At 35.6% G+C, this 15,281-nt stretch overlaps 1 protein-coding gene across 3 annotated transcripts in view; it reads left to right on the forward strand.

The window, feature by feature from the left end:
* The window catches only part of LOC147388910 (DNAse I-like superfamily protein), a 59,106-nt gene that overhangs the window by 39,304 nt on the left and 4,521 nt on the right, over positions 1-15,281 (forward strand). For all 3 annotated transcript variants that reach the window (XM_086417585.1, XM_086417584.1, XM_086417586.1), the window contains 9 exons: positions 1,602-1,683; positions 2,011-2,060; positions 6,867-6,948; positions 10,044-10,136; positions 10,307-10,339; positions 10,449-10,552; positions 10,644-11,014; positions 13,586-14,136; positions 14,704-14,789. In XM_086417585.1, the coding sequence (XP_086273711.1) occupies positions 1,602-1,683; positions 2,011-2,060; positions 6,867-6,948; positions 10,044-10,136; positions 10,307-10,339; positions 10,449-10,552; positions 10,644-11,014; positions 13,586-14,136; positions 14,704-14,789 (1,452 nt within the window). The remainder of the gene's footprint in view (positions 1-1,601; positions 1,684-2,010; positions 2,061-6,866; positions 6,949-10,043; positions 10,137-10,306; positions 10,340-10,448; positions 10,553-10,643; positions 11,015-13,585; positions 14,137-14,703; positions 14,790-15,281) is intronic.

The raw sequence follows: 15,281 nt of genomic DNA on the forward strand, positions 1-15,281 counted from the left end.
TTCATCAACCAGACGCTTCAATTCGGCATGCTCTGTTGGGTTCATACGATAAGCTGGTAAGTTCGGTGATTGAGAACCTTGAATAAGATCAATAGCATGTTGAACATCTCGCATAGGAGGCAGCTCATTTGGTAACTCCTTTGGGGAAACATGAGAGAAGTCCATCAACAATTGGGTGACCTCTGGAGGTATATCTAGAAGTGGGGCAACAACCCGTTCTTTACTTCTTTGGATACAAATTGCTTGCTTTTGGCCTCAAATTGCTTCTTAGTAAGCAAATGGAGAGCTTTCCTCTTCAATTCAGTTGGCCTTTTTAGACTCTAGCTATGAATTTTAAGCTTCTCAGTTGACATGGGCTTTATAATAACTCGTTTCCCATTAAACAGAAAGTAATAAGTATTTTCTTTGCCACAATGATACACATATTTGGCATAAAGCCATGGGTGACCAAGAATAACATTCATGGGCACAACGTCACACCAAATAGAGTCAATATTAGCACCGTAAGAAATTGTAATTAGTGCTCTTTGAGTTACCGGTATTGACAACTTCTCTACCGATTCAATCCTATAAGGTTGAGGGTGACGCTGGATCGTGAGTTGAAGTCTTTCAACTGTAGATTGTGAAACCACGTTCATGTTGCTCCCTCTATCAATAACAAGCTTAGAATACTTCTCACCAATCTTAACTAGATTGTGAAAAATAGCCATATGAAGCCAATCTTCCTTGATTTCTTCTTTTGGGGGGCTGCAAGGTTGCGTCGAACGACACAAACGTAGGAGCTATCTCCCTCTTCATTTTCTTCTGACTTAGTATATTTAGTCGTCGAAAGGGTCGTCCGCTCTGCATCTATAACTAGTTCTTCTTTGTCTTCCTCAACTCCCACATGTAGATTCTTGGAAGGACATTGGAATGCATAATGACTTTTGTCTCCACACCTAAAACAACCAGCTTCAGTGTTACCCTTCTCCGTAATCGCAACGACCCAACTGACCCCGTTTACTCATTACTAATTTCGATCAATAGGACAGATCTACACAAGAATCATCAGTTCAATCAATTGAAATGACCATCTCTTCAACTCTTCTATCCTTGTCTCGTATCCCTCAATTTCTCAACTAGATGGGTGGAGGAAAAGGCATCAGTTTCTGTTTGTTCATTATTAATTTTTTTTTGTTTGCTCTCTTTTCTATTTTTGTTGGGTGCCTATCATGGCTTCCACCTCTCATCTTTTTAGTAAAATTTCACTTATCATAAAATTTTTTCCTTTAGTATGATCACTACACATCAATCACGTGATACTCTATACTTCAATATTCTTCTCCACTTTATCCACATAACACAATGTATATCGATGTGTCTACTTAACATGAACTAAAGTTATATACAAAGCAGATCCCTCAATATCTGAACTACAAACATGTTGATATATGGAGTTTGTGGCACTTCATGCCAGTATTAGACTCTGACACACGTATGCATGCCCTTGTGAGATAGGTTAAATTTCAACCTATGTATGTGCATTCTGATTATCTACCAGAATATTGCATTTTATTCATACTAGTGAGTGATTAAAATGGCTTCAATATTTCTTATATCAGATTCAAGTTGCTACATGAAGAGTGCATCGAATTTAACAAGCTTGGACTTCGTGACAACATTGCCCAAATTTGTGTTTTGGAGGTAAGATAGATTTCTTACAAAGGCCCTCTATGGAAACTACGAATTTTGTTCCTACAAATATAACCTTAGAATCAAATTGTATGATAATCATTTGAATTTTTTTTTAAAGATAGAAAATTGTTTTCAAAGGTTCCATACATAGCTCCGAGTTAATTTGGTTACTAATTCTCTAATGTGCGGATATGAGGAAAATGATTCGTTTAGCCAACCATGGATATTTGGGACTAGTCTTTAATGATAATGACGTATCTATTTGTCTTGGCTTCTACTTGTTTGATTGCATTATTTCATGTGTATTAAAATAGCAACATTCTTTTTGCTGATTAGTCAAAGAATCATAATCCCAAGGACAATGGATCTACAACTTTGTCTACAAGGTAATGCTGTTTTCTTGTACTTCCCATGCCTTCTCATATATTTCTTTGTTTTTTGGAAAAGTTTGATTCTAATTTAATCTGCATCTTTGTATTGGAAATAATATAGTTTTATTATGAGTTTTCTATTTATTTCTATGTAAGGGAATTTATGTCCATTCACACATTAGTTATTATAAATATCTGCCAATCTCTCATTATGAGACTTGACAATTACTCTTCACAATTCTTCTTGGTATCAGAACCTCTTAGTGGACCCATTGACCTGTCATTGGGGTTTTTTGTTCTTCTTCGATTATTGGAGGCTTGAATCTTCTCTTATATCCTTTTTTCTCTTCTTCCCTTATCAACACCTTAAATCTTGAAGACTTAATAACCTAGTAAGAGCTTCGTTAGGAGGTCTCCCCTTTGAGGGTTCCTTTTTTTTTTTTTTTTCTAATTCATGATCCCTTAATTGCATGTTGTGATGAGGATTGTTCCCGTTTACACATGCTGCGATTTTCTACGCATTGTTTATACTATATAATAAGGTTTTCAACCTTTCGATAGACTTTCTTGATCTATCCCTAGCCTGCAATAGCAATTTGGTGCCTCTTTTGGGTTCATTGATATGTTTTTTGTGCCTATGGTGGCCTGCAATAGCAGTTTGGTGGCTATTAGGTGATCTGCGATTGTTGGAAATTGCTTGGGCACTTGCGACAGCAGCACAAGCCTGTTGGGAGGACTATGGTGGCTTGTGACAGCAATAACCTACTGTTGGGTGACCTGCGACAGCAACAAGATCGTTTTGATAGTAATAAATTGATGTTTAACTGCAATAAATTGTTTTTTGACAATGAACAGGCCTGCACAGCACCACAACCCTACTACTGGATGATCTATGACAGTTTTGGTGGTTGTTTGGTGGTCTGCACAACATCACAGCCCTGTTGGGTGATCTGCGATAGTATTGGTGGCTGTTTGGTGGTCTGCACAGCACCACAACCCTGCTAGATGATTTGCGACTCTAGTTTGGGGGCTTCTTGGTGGCTATTTGGTGGTTTGCACAACACCACAATCTTGTTTGGTGATCTACGACTCCCTTAGCCTTGTTTGGTGATCTGCGACTCCAGCTTGGGGGCTTCGTGGGGGACTTGCAATAGCAAAACAACAGTGGTTTGCAGTGTGTTTGTGAACTTGGAGCTATGTTGTTTGGGTTGTGTAAAGGTTTGTGACAGCAACTATGGGCACTTGATTATTGGTCTTCACATCAAATTGTAGTCTTTCTACACTTGATTATTGGTCTTCTTTGTTATCCATTTGTCGTTGAGAGTTATGATATCGCATCAGTCTTGGTCTCGGTTCGTGAGATTCTATTTGGGAAGTAGAGGCAAATTTTGATGGCTTTTGGGTACTGTTACTATTCGTTGTGGTCGAGGGGGATGTAGTCGTGGTCAAAGTAGTAGTTTTATTTGCATTTTTTGTAGACAGTCCATGAAAAGATCTGTTGTTTTCCGCTCTATCCTCATTTGTTGAGTTGTACTGCTACTCCTTCGTTGGGGCATTTTGATCCCCGTGCTGCCACTGTGGATCCTTCACTTATTCCCACCACTGTTCTCTCTTGGCACTATTGATTTACAACAGCTTCAGACCCATATAGCCACTTCTATTCTTGATCAGATCTGTACTCTTTATCTTCGACTGTGGCCTCAGGTATATCTTCTTCATTTCATGTCACTTAGTCTGGTCCAGCTCCCTTGACATATGTTATTGATTTTGGTGCCTTTAATCACATGACCGGTGAGTCGTCATTTCACTTCATCTATTGTTCCTCATATTCACATGGAAGTTTGCCTTGCTAATGGGTCTCTTACACCTATTCAAAGCGAGGGTACCATCCCCTTATCATCTGGTATTTCTCTCGATTGTGTTCTATGTTCCTCACCTATCTCTTAATGTTTTGTTTGTGAGTAGTCTTACCAAATCTTTAAATTGCCCAATGACCTTTTTTCTTACTGTATTTTTCAAGACCTGATTTCGAAGAAGATTTTTGGTAAGAGATATGAGAGGGATGGGCTATACTTATTTGGATCTTCGCATACTGTTGCTCTGGCCTTTGTATCATCCTTTTCTGAGAGTCATACTTTTTTTTTCTTAGTCCTTAGATTTGTGACATGCTCGCTTAGGACATGTTTGCTTAGGACATATTAATTTTGATCACTTATGTTCTTTATTTCTTACTTTAAAAAATTCTTATAGTGGGCATAATTTTCAGTGTTCTGTGTGTGAGTTCTCCAACATACTTGTACTTCATATATCCCTCGCATGCATCGGTTTGACACTATGATTTAGTTCATTCTGATGTATGGGGGCCTTCCCCTATCATTACTTTTACTGGTCATTGGTATTATATTATATTTATCGATGACTATTCTCGTTGTACTTGGGTCTACTTGATGCGATCTCAATCTGAAGTGCTGCCTATTTTTGTTAACTTTTTAAAAATGATTCAGATCCAATATAATATCACTGTTAAAGTTTTTCTGTCTGATAATGATGGTGAATATATTTTTGATAGGATTCGCTTTACCTTTATGAGCATGGTATGCTTCACCAGTTGATTTGCCCCTATACTCCTAAGTAGAATGGGGTGGCGGAACGTAAAAATCGTCACCTTATGAACATTGTTTACTGCTTTTTTCGAGGCAAGCATGTTCTTAAGTTATATTGGATCATGGCGGTCCTCACTGCAACTTTTTTTCTTAATCGTGTTCCGAGTCGCACCTTAGTGGGGCAGGTGCCTTTTCATGTTCTTCGTCCTGATAACACCCTCTTTCCAATTACACCTAGAGTTTTTGGGTGCACTTGCTTTGTTCAGGATCGCACCCCTCATCGCACGAAATTAGATGACAGAGTCATTCGGTGTGTTTTCTTGGCCTACTCATCCATGTTAAAGGGGTATCAATGTTATGATCTTATTTCTCATTGTGTCATAAATTCTATGGATGTCACTTTTTTTGAAAATGTTCCCTACTTTCGTGCCACATCTTCTTTGCAGAACTCTTCTTATGCTACTGCTTCTCCTTTAGTGTTGCTGCCTTCTTTAGTCTTCGATCCAATTTTGCCAACATTTAAGGTTCTTTGTCATCAGCCTCGCCCCTTTCTAACCTTGCCAAGCCCCTCTTTGGACTCAGGTATATTATCTCCTACCACTGTTCTTATCCCATCTGTTTTTGACTTACTTACCTATTGCACTTCACAAAAGTAAGCGGGGCTGTGTTACTGATCATCCAATTGCCCAATTTATTTCGTATCAGTAACTCTCTCCTTATCAGGCCTACCTTGCCTCTATTGCTTCTATTAGAGTTTTCCGGTTTGTTTTAGAGGCCTTACGAGATCCTCAGTAGACTGCAACCATGATTACTGAGATAGATGTTTTGCAGAAGAATCATACCTGGGAACTTGTTCCCCTTTCCTCTGGGGAGTGGACTGTTAGGTTGTAAATGAGTTTTCACTATCAAGTATTTGGCGGATGACATTGTTGATCGATACAAGGCTTGCCTAGTTGCTAAGGGATTTATGCAAACTCCAAGAAATGATTTTGGTGTTACATTTCTCCTATAGCTAAACTTTTTATTGTTCGCCTTATCTCTTTAGCTGCATGTTACTCGTGGCCTCTTCACCAACTTGATGTGAAGAATGCCATTCTAACTGACTGAGGTTATATATATGGACCCCCTATTGGGTTTCGTCTTTAGGGGGAGTATTCTGCGAAAATATGTTGCTTTCTCAAATTTCTATATGGTTTGAAGCAGTCTTCGCGAGCCTAGTTTTAGTATTTTTCTAAGGTTATTTTATCTATGGAGTTTTCTTGATGCCACTCAGATCATACTTGCTTTGTTCGACGAGGATTGGATGGCCGCTGTACTATTGTTTAAGTTTATGTGGGTGATATTATCCTGACCGGAGATGATGTACAATGGATTGAAAGGGTAAATATGTTATTGAGTCGTGCTTTTGAGGTTAAGGACTTGGGTCCCCTCAAGTACTTCTTGGGAATAGAAGTGACCTACTCTCGCCGTGGTCTTTCGTTATCTCAGCATAAATACACATTGGATCTTCTTCAAGACACTGGTATACTTGGTTGTCGTCCTACTTCCTGTCTTATAGATCAGAATCATTGCCTTTATGCAGAATATGGTGATTTATTATCTGATCATTTTTTTTATCAAAGACTCGTAGGCCGTCTGATTTATCTGACTAACATTAGATCGGATTTGACCTTTGGGGTTAGTTTGATTAGTCATTTCATGCATGCTCCGCGCACTTTTCATCTTGATGATGTTTATCGAATTTTAATTGATTTTACTATCATTTTATGTATAATATACATTTTTTTGTTGATGAGCCAAATGATAACTTCAATTCATGCCCATCTCTCTCTCTCTCTCTCTCATATTTGAATCAGCTTACTTGATACACCCACCAAAACCTGGTGAACCTCAAGTAGAGAACTAATGAAAATAGCACGAACACTTCTTTTATATCTAACTAGGCATGTCAATATGATATTGATAGAATTCTATATCTTTGGTGGTAAATCTTGTTGTACAAAAAGGTTTGACAATGTTCAGTTGGACATACTCATATATGTTTCCATTTTCCATGTGTCATCATCTCTGCTTTTCATTATAAAGTTTCTTGGCATGCATTTCATTTGTGTTTGGTGTCCTATTAGTTCGAAACACATTATTTGTAATATTATTTCAAAGTACTCAGTAAACCTTCACATGGTATCCCCCCAAAATATAAAATATTCTGTGTTTGCAGTTCTAGTGGTGCTAATCAAGTTGTCATATGTAACATCCATGTGCTTTACAACCCTAAAAGAGGAGAGATTAAGCTTGGTCAGGTATGAATTGCCTACAAACTTGACCATGCAAGTTATTGTTTTAGGTGTAGGTCCTTCTGGTTGAGGTATATGTCTCACGGGTTAAATTTTCTATTTTTTTTTTTATAAGTATATTTATTGTTTGTTTTCTTCTCATTCTTTTTGCATTTATTTGAATATCAGATAAGCAATATATGCTAAGAAACTCTTATTGTTTCGATTTATAAATAATTTTCTATAGTATTTAATATTATACAATGAAAGTGATTAAAAACAATATGTAGCCATATCTTTACAATTATATAAAGGGTACTTTAGTAAAAATACCCTATGAAATGGGCAATATTATTCCTACCCTCCTACGAAATGAAGATGTGGTGTATCCCCCTTGACTTTTGTTGACTTGGTGAAACCGTTAATAAAAACATTGTCAGTTAACAGAGATGGTAAAATGTCCAAAATACCCTTATGTGTGGAAATTACGAAAATATCCTGCAAGTAGAACAACCCAACTGTGTTCGATCCAATCTTGCTAAATACAATAACCTTAAGAACCCCAATTGTTTTCAACACAATTTCTCATCAATTTAAACCTAAATATTGTAGTTTTGAAGCTTAATCTCATCGTTTCCAATCCATTCTCATCATTTTTAACTTAATTTCATATTTTTCAACCTAAAATCATCGTATTCATCTCAATCTCATCGTTTTAATCTCATCCCAAAGGTATTCTTTGATCCAATGCTTAGAATTTTCACATGGAAAATAGTGAAACAAAAAAAAAAATGAGAGAAAATACGAAACAATGAAGAAAATGAAATTAGTAATATCCCTCATGTAAATATAAATATTAGTTCTACTCCCCTGTGCAGTAAAGAACACAAACTTGTTTTTTTTCTTGAATTTTTCCTTGGAAACTTAGCCTTGAGGTCCAAATTGTTAAAAGAGTTCATATGAGAGTTCAAACCTCCACCCAATTCAAGAAATATGAGATTTTTAACTTGATTAACCAAAAAAATCAGATTCAAAGTTGTTATGGTAGTGTTTCAAAGCAATGGGTTTAAGGAATTGAATTCTTAACACTCTCGAACATTCGAACATTAGTGGAATAAGTGAGATAATTGTGAAACCCTAACCTCATCTTCATCTTCATCTTCTTCAAGAAGATGAAATTAGGGCTTCTCTCTTAATCCAATGGCATAAAATATTTCGATCCAATGGTTGAGATTAGATTAGATTTTTAACTTTTTCAATCAAAACAATGGCATCTTGGTAATTTAAATACTATAAGGGTAGTTTGTGTATTCAAAAATTAGACCGTCAACTGAACAAATATTGGTAACGGTTTGACTGGGTCAATGAAAGTCTAGGGAGGTAGACTTCATCTTGCATTTCGCAGGGGCACTAATATTGCCTAGTTCACAAGGGGTGTTACTAAAATACTCTTATATGACTAATTATTGACAATAATAACTTTCAAATATAAAATATTTTTTTATAGTTGAAATATAAAATAGTAGTATTCTATATTTGTAATGTTGGGGGAGGATGACCATATGGTATGGATTATGAACGATGGAAGATTTTCGGTTAAATCTTTCTTGCCTCCCTCCACCCCATCTTATCTAAAAAAAAAAAACGGTTTGGGGATCAAACATCCTATCCAAAGTATTTTTCCTCATTTGTTCTACATTTCTAAAAAAAATCCCAAAATTAGACCAAATAATGACTAGCGGATTAGCCTCGGTTGATTTTGTTGACAACTATTTACCCCAAAAGACCTATCTAATGGGGAAGGCGCAACTATAAATATAAGATGGTCACGGGTAGAACTGGGGCATGATACGTGAACACGTGACACTCAAGAGCGGAGGCAGATAACACAATACTCAAGAGTTCCCTTCAACGAATATTATTCTGTTATATCTATATCCAAATTTGAATCACAAAAGAATAATTGGTAATCTGAAAAAAATATTTCCTATCCTTATTCTAATCCGAAATCCGACGGATGTTATACATTAATATTTCAAATTGACTCTGATCAACTTATTGGATATCTGATAATATCCAATTCGAACTGAAAACATGCCCCTTGAACTCAGTTTTGTGTGATTGACTAATAAAAATTGACCCGAATGCCCTTGTCTTCAACCCTTAGCCAAAAAGCCTAGATATTTCCCTCAAAACCAGTCTTCTTCAACCTTCCAAACTATACATCTTCTATCTATTTCAACCTACAAACCTCAAGGCAAGATATGGTTTTTAGGACGTAGAAAACAATGAATTTTTTTGGTAGAAAAGTTGGTTAGTTTTTTACAAAAGAGTTAGGGCAAGGTCAAAATGATGAGTTGAAGATAAGCTTAAATGGGTTAAAATAAATTAACCATAGAGATTGAAGATCTTGAAGATGATAATTTGATAGAAAAATAAAGGGTTTTTGGCTGAGAAAGGGGGCGAGGGGATTTACCTAGGTCGGTCGCCGATGTCTTTCCAGAGAAGCTAATCCGATCCACAAAGGTTAAATACCCAATAGATGGATTTTGTTCGAAAAAACAGGGGTTTTTTAGCTTGAGATTGAAGGTATGAGAGAGAGAGAGAGAGAGAGAGAGAGAGTAGATATTTACCTGGTCGGAAAAGTGATTGCAGTGGTTGGTCGCAAAAGAAGATCGCCCCACCAGATTTGCAAGCCCTAGTAGGGCCATAATTATGGTTGAAAGTTAGAAAGAAATGTCTTGAAGGAAAGAAAATTTCGATCGTTTATTTTATAATAAATAAATAAAATTATTTGAATTTATTATAATTTGGATTGGGATATTATCGAAATGGATGTATTAGTATTTGAATTCGTTTCTGAAAGCCATTCGAATATTAATATTTATCCAAATTTTCAGATATATGAATTTGAATTTGGATCAGGTTTTCGACTATCCGTTGATAATATTCTAAAGTTTGAATGAAAATAACCTTTAATTTCTATGAAGGCATTCCAACAGAAGCCTCTATGATTTAATTTTTCTTCGAAGAGCTAATATAATTTTTCTTAGAGTAACACATGCCTGTATGATTTCATTTGTCCTTCGAAGAACTAATATTATAAATGATCATACAAGCAGGTTCGAACGCTACTAAACAGGGCTGAAGCTGTTTCCAAACTTTGGAATGATGCTCCAGTTATTCTTTGTGGGGATTTCAATTGTACCCCAAAGGTAGACCAATTCAATTACTTCATCACTTGACACTTAAATTTGGAATTTTGTTTCTTCAAAATCATTTGGAATTCCATTTTGTTTGTAATTCTGCTCAGCGTTACATTATGAAGAGTTTGTTGTGACGCTTTTTGGCAATAACTTTGGTTTGGTGTTTACTTTTGGATCAGAGTCCATTATACAATTTCATTTCAGAACAGAAGGTATTTTTTTTCTCGTTACTGTTCTAATATTAATTTTGTCTGTCTTGTAGCATGATTTACATTCTGCAGCATGCAATACTTAAAATTTTATGATGATCACATTTTGTAGTTAAATTTTTCCGGACTTGCTAGAGATCAGATATCTGGGCAATCTTCTGCTGAGATCTATAGAGCGAAGCCTTATAGCCCTAATTTGAGGCTTGGCTTGGACAGGTCAGATATGTTTCTCAGTCCTAGCGAAATAGGCCTTCTTTAAATGTACCCACACTAAAGTGCAGGCTCGAAAGCTTTCAACTTGTTTCAGGGCTCAGACTCCTCCTGATTATTCAATTGGAGCTTCCATGCTTGTTGATGAAAAAGAAGTTAGTGTGAAGCAGAGTAATCGCATCTCAGACATGCACCAGAACAAAGCACACAGCAACGTGGGGAATGCATCATATCTGACAAATACCTTGGCCCAGCCCCAAAGTTTCTCCACTGGTGTTGTAGATATGTCTCATAAGTCTTGTTCTGAAACTCAATGTGAAATTGAGAAAAATACAATTTCTGATGCAGTAAGAGAAAAAACACTACAGGAAGTAGTAGGTGGTTTTGGGGATGATGAATTTGGCTCAAGTAACAACAATGTTCCAGTTGAAAAACTAAATGAAAGTCCTAGTTGTTGTCAGGACAGAGGTATGCTTCCGCTTCCTGTCGATGATCTAGGAAATGATGAACTTCAAGACTTGACCCCTCCAATAGCTTCTTTTTATTTTATTTTTATTAGGTGGCATGTTGATGTATGACATTTACAATCCTAGTATGAGTTTTACTAGGATTTCTATTTCTAGTTCTAGTAGGATTTCTATTTCATAGGTATGTTAGGAGTACAATTCCTTATTAGTTTCTAATTTGTCTTAAATTTGTTTTTATTATTTAGGCTATAATTAGAAGTGTCTAATTTGAGTTCTAATAGGATTAGAAAGTTAGTATCATGTTATAGATAGGTTAGGAATGTTATTTTATAGTATTTTAGTAGGATTCTAAGTTGTTCTGATGGAGTTCTATATAAAGAGCTCAAAATTCGAAAATTTAATAATCAATCAATTCAATTATCTTTTCTCTTTTAATTACTTTTTAGTTTTATGCTTTATTTTCCTTCAAGCTATTGCTTGTTTATCAATTGTTTATTAATTTAACTTGATTTTGAGTATTCCATTGAATACAACTTATCGAATTTATTGATTCACACGCTCCCGTTACGTCAAGTGGTATCAGAGCTTTTGCTATGATCTACATTCATGACCAGTGAAAGAGAATTCATCATTAAAACTGAATTGGTAGTAGTTTGAAGATGGTGAACATCTCAGTAGTGTTAGCCGCAACTTAATAACTAGTACAACATATTGATCCTTCAACTCGCCATAGTTTTTTTCGGAATACATACAAGGTGTATAGTAAGTTGTGCCAATTAATTATTAATAGTGGAAGTTCGGAAAATATAATTTCAAGCCACATGGTCGATGCACTCAAGCTACCCACTACGCAACACCCTACACCTTATTCTATAGGTTGGGTAGACGATGAATGCAAGAAGAATGTAACAAGACAATGCTTTCTTTCTTTTAGCATTGGGCAATATAAAGATGAGGTTATTTGTGTCATCGTCCCAATGAGAACATGCCACGTCCTCTTGGGAAGGCCTTGGCTTCATGATAATGATGTCACCTATCGGGAAAAAGCCAACACCTATTCTTTCATGCATAATGGTGTTAAAGTGATCTTATATCCTTTATATACCAAGCCTAATACTTCCCACCTAGTCAAGGAGAAGAAAACATATTTTGTTTCTACCAACATCAATGAAGACTTAAATGAAATAAGCCAAGTGGTCTTGATGGTAGTGCAACCTTCCAACCGTGACCCTCCCACTTAAGTTTATAATCAAATGCAACCTCTCCTTAAAGAATTTTCTTGTGTTCTTCCTTCAGACTTGCCAGATTCATTACTTCCCATGAGAAATATATAGCACTACATCGATTTGGTGCTTGATGCAAGTCTCCCAAATCTGTCCCACTATGGGATGAGTTTAAAAGAACATGACATTGAAGGAATAATAGTGAAAGAACCTTGAAGCTTCTAATGAAAAGTACAAGGCAAATGCCGATAAATATAGACGATTCAAGAGTTATGAAGAAAGAGATTTGGACATGATTTATCTTAGTAAAGATCGCTTCCCTGCTGGAACTTACAACAAGACCAAACTAAAGAAAATTGAGAACTTTCGTATCTTGAAAAAAATAAATGATAACACTTATGTGGTGGATTTGCCTAATGATATGCACATATCCCCGACATTCAAAGTAAAAGACATCTATCCTTACTTTCCGGATGATGGTTTTTCTACTCCTACCCCAAACACAGGGATGAGTTTTCTCAAAGAAAGGGGGCCTGATATAGGACATTTACAATCCTAGTCTGAGTTTTACTAGGATTTTTATTTCTAGTTTTAGTAGGATTTCTATTTCATAGTTATGTTATGAGTATAATTCCTTATTAGTTTCTAATTTGTTTTTATTTTTAGGGTATAATTAGAAGTGCTTAGAAGTATCCAATTTGAGTTCTAATAAGATTAAAAAGTTAGTATTATGTTATAAGATAGGTTAGAAATGTTAATTTTTGGTATTTTAGTAGGATTCTAAGTTGTTATGATGGAGTTATCTATATAAGGAATTCAAAATCCGAAAATTTAATAATCAATCAATTCAATTACCTTTTCTCCTTTAATTACTTTTTAGCTTTATGCTTTATTTTCTTTCAAGCTATTGCTTGTTTATCAATTGAATCTATTTATTCAAATTGATTTCAAGTGTTCCATTGAACACAACCTATCAAATCTATTGATTCACATGCTTCCGCTACATCATATGTGCAATCATACATGTATTATAAGGGTTTATTTTCAATTTAAAATATTAAATAAAGGGTGGTTTATAGTAAAAAGGTTATTTTTTATAATTTTGAAAATTATTCATCGTGATTTTATGGACGTAAGATTTCAATTTTATTTGTTTTTGACCAAAATGACCCTGATTATATAAAGTTTAAATGTTAAGGTGGGGGCCGTTTTGGAATCCGAATTTTGGTGTTGTACCACTTCTACTCCGCCTTCTCTCTTTATAATAGTAAAGATGATACTTACTCCATTTGTAGTTGAGTGTAAACATGAATATTTTTTTACTAGTTCTACATCTGATTTGGTTTCAGCAACTTCCTTTACTGATGATGGCATTGAAGTATCTATTCCGAAAAGCTTGGAAAATTTCTCATCTTCTGAATTGATTGCTAATGAAGGGAAAGCTAAACCCTCAACCTCATATCAAAGTACTTATAAAGTCCAGATCTCAGATGCCTCCAGTTATGAGGATCAATTTCCTGTTGATTTGTCACTTAAAAAAAATCTAGGTGAAGATGGAAGTTTTGGTCAAGATCATAGGATGACGACACCTTCACCTGAGATAAGTGGTTCTGAAGATGTCATTCCATTTGATGATGCTGACTGTGAATCTGCAGAAGCAAATGTATCCTCTGAGAAGTGTACTAGTACCATTCCACACAACACACAATCACCTCCAACAAGTGCTCAAGTTCAAGATGATTCCTTGCAATCTAATGATTCTCATCTCATTGACTTGGAGAAAAACGTTTATGACCCATATTTATGGACTCCTATGGAAATTGAGACAGCATCAGGAAATGCAGAATGCACTCTTCTTGAACATTCTCTCAAGTTAAGGAGCACATACGCAGAAGTCGAGGTTGGTCATTATTAAATATTTTGTTTTTTTGGCACCACTTTCCATTCTTTTTATTTATAACATTTGATTTTCATTTTCTACTGGTCTACACAAGAAATGTAGGCATCATTTACTTGAGAGTGTAATTTCTAAATTTTTTGGATGACTAACTTCAGAATATTGGGATTCATCTAAACTCAATCACGCGGTTAGGTAAATTCTACACCCATTTCTTGCTCCCTTCAGTGGGGCCATGGCCGAGGAGTGGGGATCATGTTATAGACAATCTTACTGTAGTGAATAGACCCCATGTTGCTGTTCTTTATCACAAAAAAATACTCCATTTGACATTATTGGACTGTGCATTTATTTTAAAACTCCATTCATGTTTTGCAATCTTTGAAATACCAGAGGACTGATTTTTTTTATTTTTTGTTGTTGGTGAGATTGGTCCTCCATGGTACAAACAGCTCATTGTGATTTATTATCGAATATGGTTTTCAATAATTTTTTATTTTATTGTACAATTCTAAATGATTTGAGTGAACATGATCAGAACTTTGAATTTCATATTATATGTCTTTCCAGGATTATTCGGGGACAAGAGACTCGAGTAGAGAACCTCAAGTGACAAGTTATAACAGGCGATTTATGGGGACAGTTGACTATATATGGTATGTTATCTCTACTTAGGTGTCATTCTTCCCAACTTATTGCTATCTTAGTTGCTTCCATGCATATTAGAATTGAATCTGTACATTTAGGCTCCGTTTGTTTTGTGAAAAATTTGCATTCCAGAAAAAAACTGATTTCTGGCTTAGGTGCAAGAAATATATTTTGTATGGTTTTTCTAGCTGTTTGGTTGTCACTGAAAATTTAGAAATTTTCACAGAAAAATACCACCCTTATCTCTCATTAGGAAACTGTTGGGAAAGGCCATTTTAGAATCATTTTTGTATACTAGAAATCCAATTAGCAGCATCAACAGTTTAAACTTTTCACGTTGTTTTTTGCCTAATGTTGGTTGTGGTGGCTGTGCTGGTGGTGTCATTGGTGTGGTAGAGGTTTGGTAAGAGTTGAATTGCTTGTCACGGTGGTGGCAACAATGATGTTGGGGTTAGTGGTGGAAGCTGTAATGGGGATCAATGTTTAAAATTTTTTCTCGA

Source organism: Akebia trifoliata, chromosome 12, assembly GCF_017979445.1.
Source record: "Akebia trifoliata isolate Shusen 1 chromosome 12, ASM1797944v1, whole genome shotgun sequence".
NCBI classification, from domain to species: domain Eukaryota; kingdom Viridiplantae; phylum Streptophyta; class Magnoliopsida; order Ranunculales; family Lardizabalaceae; genus Akebia; species Akebia trifoliata.